At 27.1% G+C, this 3,857-nt stretch overlaps 2 protein-coding genes across 3 annotated transcripts in view; both read left to right on the top strand.

Moving 5' to 3' along the window:
* Positions 1 to 75: 75 nt before the first annotated feature.
* On the top strand, positions 76 to 1,526 carry LOC102679141 (protein ALEX-like). 2 transcript variants are annotated; one of them, XM_006609265.2, is made up of 3 exons: positions 76 to 322; positions 467 to 765; positions 952 to 1,526. In XM_006609265.2, exons 2-3 carry the CDS (start codon positions 473 to 475, stop codon positions 1,301 to 1,303), a joined length of 645 nt encoding a protein of 214 aa, XP_006609328.1. In that variant the 5' UTR covers positions 76 to 322; positions 467 to 472; the 3' UTR covers positions 1,304 to 1,526. The 2 variants fall into 2 exon arrangements, with proteins under 2 accessions (XP_006609328.1, XP_006609327.1); XM_006609264.2 differs by lacking the exon at positions 76 to 322 and having other exon boundaries at positions 449 to 765.
* Positions 1,527 to 2,596: 1,070 nt separating this feature from the next.
* Positions 2,597 to 3,857, top strand: part of LOC102678920 (mediator of RNA polymerase II transcription subunit 28-like) — a 3,379-nt gene continuing 2,118 nt past the window's right edge. The window contains exons 1-3 of the mRNA XM_006609263.2: positions 2,597 to 2,985; positions 3,086 to 3,440; positions 3,503 to 3,675. Of these exons, the coding sequence (XP_006609326.1) occupies positions 2,926 to 2,985; positions 3,086 to 3,440; positions 3,503 to 3,675 (588 nt within the window). The 5' untranslated portion in view covers positions 2,597 to 2,925. The remainder of the gene's footprint in view (positions 2,986 to 3,085; positions 3,441 to 3,502; positions 3,676 to 3,857) is intronic.

Below are 3,857 nucleotides of genomic sequence, written 5' to 3'. Positions count from 1 at the left end.
TATATAATATCTATTTTTCATATTTATATATAATATATAGATATTTAATATATATGTATATCTATAATACTAAAAACAAAAGCAATTCTTATTATGAATTTTTATTCTACCTGCCAAATTATATGACATTTCGATTTATTAACATTTAAAATTTTAGTAATTATTAAACACTTAAATTAATTGAGTATGTAACATTTTGATCGCATCAACAAACCGCGATCATCAATTCCACAAAATATTTACAATATGAAAACTTAACAATTTTTTTAGTACATCAACCAAAATAACATTCATCAACAGAAAGAAATAAGTTATTGAACAGGTTATTATTATATATTTGTATTATTTGCATAATCTAATCTTTATTATGTATTAATGTATAATATATAAATTTAAAATTATTACAAAATATATATGATATTATTATTCTTATTTTTCTCTATTTTTCTATCATTAATTTACAAAGGACAAAATGAGTCGACGTCCAGGTCTAACAAGAACTGAACAACTTCGTCAAGCCAAAACTGCCAGAGAGCTTGAAAGGATGCAAGAAAGAGCTGCAAGACTTCCTCCACCAGAACCATTAAAAGTACGCAAACGGTACATTAGGCCTGAACCAAAAAAATTGGACTTCGCTAAACCAGGAATGACTAAAGCAATGTTAGCTAGAATAAAACAAGCTGAAAAATTTAAACAAGAATATGAACGTAAGCGTGAAGTTCAAGTACCTAAGAGAACACCTGCACCAATAGGAGGTGATCCCAGGTTGCCACGATAAATTTAATTATAATAAACGATAATAATAATTATCAATAATTTTTAAATAAATAATAAATTAATTTTTTCTAATTTTTATTATTTGTATTATATTATTATATTGAAATATTAAATAATATATAAGAAAATAAATTAAATAATTTAACATTATCGTACAAAATTATTTTAAATTAGATTTGGTAGAGAAAGAATACCACCAAGGCGTCCTCCACGCGCACCTCCGGCTGTAACTCCACGACCTGTAACTCCAGTTGCTGGACCTAGTGTGCCCCGTGTACCTACTCCTCCTAGAAGACCTGTTACTCCAAAGAAACCTATACCTAAAAAAACCACTGATTTAGCTAAAATGATGAATGCTGATGTAATTCAAGCTGAACCAGTTGGTGATGGTGTAATAAATAATATTGTAATACCTCCTGGAGCAGTAAATGAAGAACGTACTACCATTATTAGTGTAGCACAACCACCTGTAGAAGAAACACAAATATCACAAGCAGCTAGTCGTTCAATTCAAGTGATCAGGTGATTTTATAAAAATTTTTTTTTCTGCAATAATAACAAAGCATATTTCACTTTTGACAGTGAAACTCTTAATGAGCAAGATGCTGCAGAATCTGCAGCAGTTCAAAGTAAATTAGCAGATTTGCAACAAGCTAGGAGAGATTTTGTTATTGCGGCTGCAAATGTTGGTGCTAGTGCTTTCACTCTTGAAGATATCACTCCTCCTGAATTATTTGATATCACTCCTCCTCCATCTATTGCTGCTCCTGAAATTGTTCCTCCAAGACGATATATGCGGTAATATTTCATATATTAAATAAATATTCATACATTATATTCATATATTCATATATAAAATAAAATAAAATTTTTATAATCATTATATCTACATAATAATAATGATGCTTATATAGAGTTCCTGAATTACATGAAGAATTTTTACAACCTGAATATGGTATAGACCATCCAGATATTATTGCTGCTCGTGAACATATGAGAAAAGTTAAAGCTGAGATACAAGCAAGAGAAGCAGCTAAAAGAATAGAAGAAGAATTTGAAAGACTTGAAAGATTACAAGCAGCTGCAGAACAACCAGAAGAAGTACCAGTAGATGTACCAGTACCTTTAGAAGAAGATATTGCTTGGGAAGAACGAGAAGGCATAAGAATAAAAGCTCATATTCCTCCTGTTCCTAAATTACCAGAACCTTATCAATATGAACCCTTTGATCCTGAACAATTAGAAAGATTTTTTGATATTCAAACTTATCCACCTTGTGAACCATGTGGACCACCACCAGGTAGAGAACATTTACCTCCTGATTTGTGGGAATTAGAAGATCCATGGTATAAACCACCTCCAGAAGATGAGCCAGATTTAATGGAATTTTCAGATTTAATAAAATTTTGAGTAATCAAAAATTTTACATTTCTAAAGTTTGCTATATATATTTTTTTATTTTAATTTGCTGTAAAATACTTATGTTTTACATAATATATAGATGTAAATAATAGCAATAATTTTTTAATTTTACCAAATAACATATAATTAACAAAATTTATATTTAATTAAAATAATTAAACATAAAATATTCTATTAGCAAAAAAGTAAAAATTACATTTATAAGTACAAGTAATATAATTTATATTAATATATTTTTTTATATTTTTAAATAAAATTTATACGAATATATTTATCAATCATAAACAATTAATGTATTGATAAATATAATCAATCATCAATAACCAATAAGATATAATACGAAAATATTAATGATTGAGATTTATAAATTATCATATGAAATATTACATATTTGATTAACGTTGTAGATATAAATGCGACAAATCCATAATCCACAAATTTAATATGTTATATAGTCTTATAATTATATCTCACAATAAAAAATTAGCAAAATTTACACTGAACATATATTTATTAATAATTGTATATATTTTATTTAATTATGAATTTAATTATTTTATTATCATTCTATTCATATGACAAATTCTATTCATATGTATATATATTAATTATGAATTTTTTAATTCTATTTCAAATATTTATAATATATCTTTAATAGACAAACTCTAAAAAAAATTGACTATAATTGTCAATAAATTATATACATGTATAAGTATCACGAGTATAATGGCGACACCCACTAATGGTAACGGTAATCTTATCGATGAATTTGAGGAAGCATTTCAGGTATAATATTAAAAATATTTTAATTTTTATCATATTGATTTTTTAAAACCATATTTTGATGAAATTTATTTTTTTTTTATATATAAAATGCAATTTACAGCAATGTTTGAGTATATTAATAACGAAAGACGAAGGGTTAGGAAACAATGGAATTGGAGTGTCTGGTGGTTTGACTGTGGATAAAGAAGAAGCACGTAGTGAAGTTGAACAAGTTACATTGAGATTTATAGATCTGGCAAGACAAATGGAAGCTTTCTTTTTGCAAAAAAGATTTTTATTATCTGCATTAAAACCAGAATTAGTAGTAAAAGAAGATATCAATGATCTTCGAGTAGAATTAGCACGTAAAGAAGATCTCATAAAAAGACATTATGATAAAATTACAGTGTGGCAGAATTTATTAGCAGATTTACAAGGTTGGGCAAAGTCTCCAGCTCAAGGTCCAGCACCTAATGGTAAGAACTGTAAAAAAAATATCTATTTTGATAGCGTAATAAATAATTTTAATATACTTTAGGTTTACCAAATGGTACTCAAAGTGGACAAAACCAACAAAGTGCCAATGGAGGTGGAAATACAACAATGCAACAACAACAACAAATATTACAACATCAACAGCTTCAACAACAACAACAACAATTGCAACATCTTCAGCAACATCAAATGCAACAACAACTTCATCAGCAACAGGTATTTAAGTAATACCGTTACGAGCAAAGCTGAAACTCTTCTATTCAGGCAGCTGTTTAAAATTAATGTTGAAAACATTTTTTTGAAATAACATATATATAATTTAATATTTTAAAAAAAATATGGGCGACAGCGAAAATTGTACATTTATAAAAAATTACTTTTGCTGTAGCAGTTATAGT

This window comes from Apis dorsata, unplaced genomic scaffold (genome assembly GCF_000469605.1).
Source record: "Apis dorsata unplaced genomic scaffold, Apis dorsata 1.3 scaffold_52, whole genome shotgun sequence".
Classification (NCBI taxonomy): domain Eukaryota; kingdom Metazoa; phylum Arthropoda; class Insecta; order Hymenoptera; family Apidae; genus Apis; species Apis dorsata.
This window is presented reverse-complemented; position numbering and strand designations above follow the sequence as displayed.

What these genes read in the sequence shown, in the direction of transcription:
- LOC102679141 (XM_006609265.2), top strand. Translation starts at nt 473, where the DNA reads ATGAGTCGACGTCCAGGTCTAACAAGAACTGAACAACTTCGTCAAGCC. An exon ending in CCAATAGGAGGTGATCCCAG is followed by an intron (nt 766 to 951) that starts GTTGCCACGATA and finishes ATTTTAAATTAG; the next exon opens with ATTTGGTAGAGAAAGAATAC.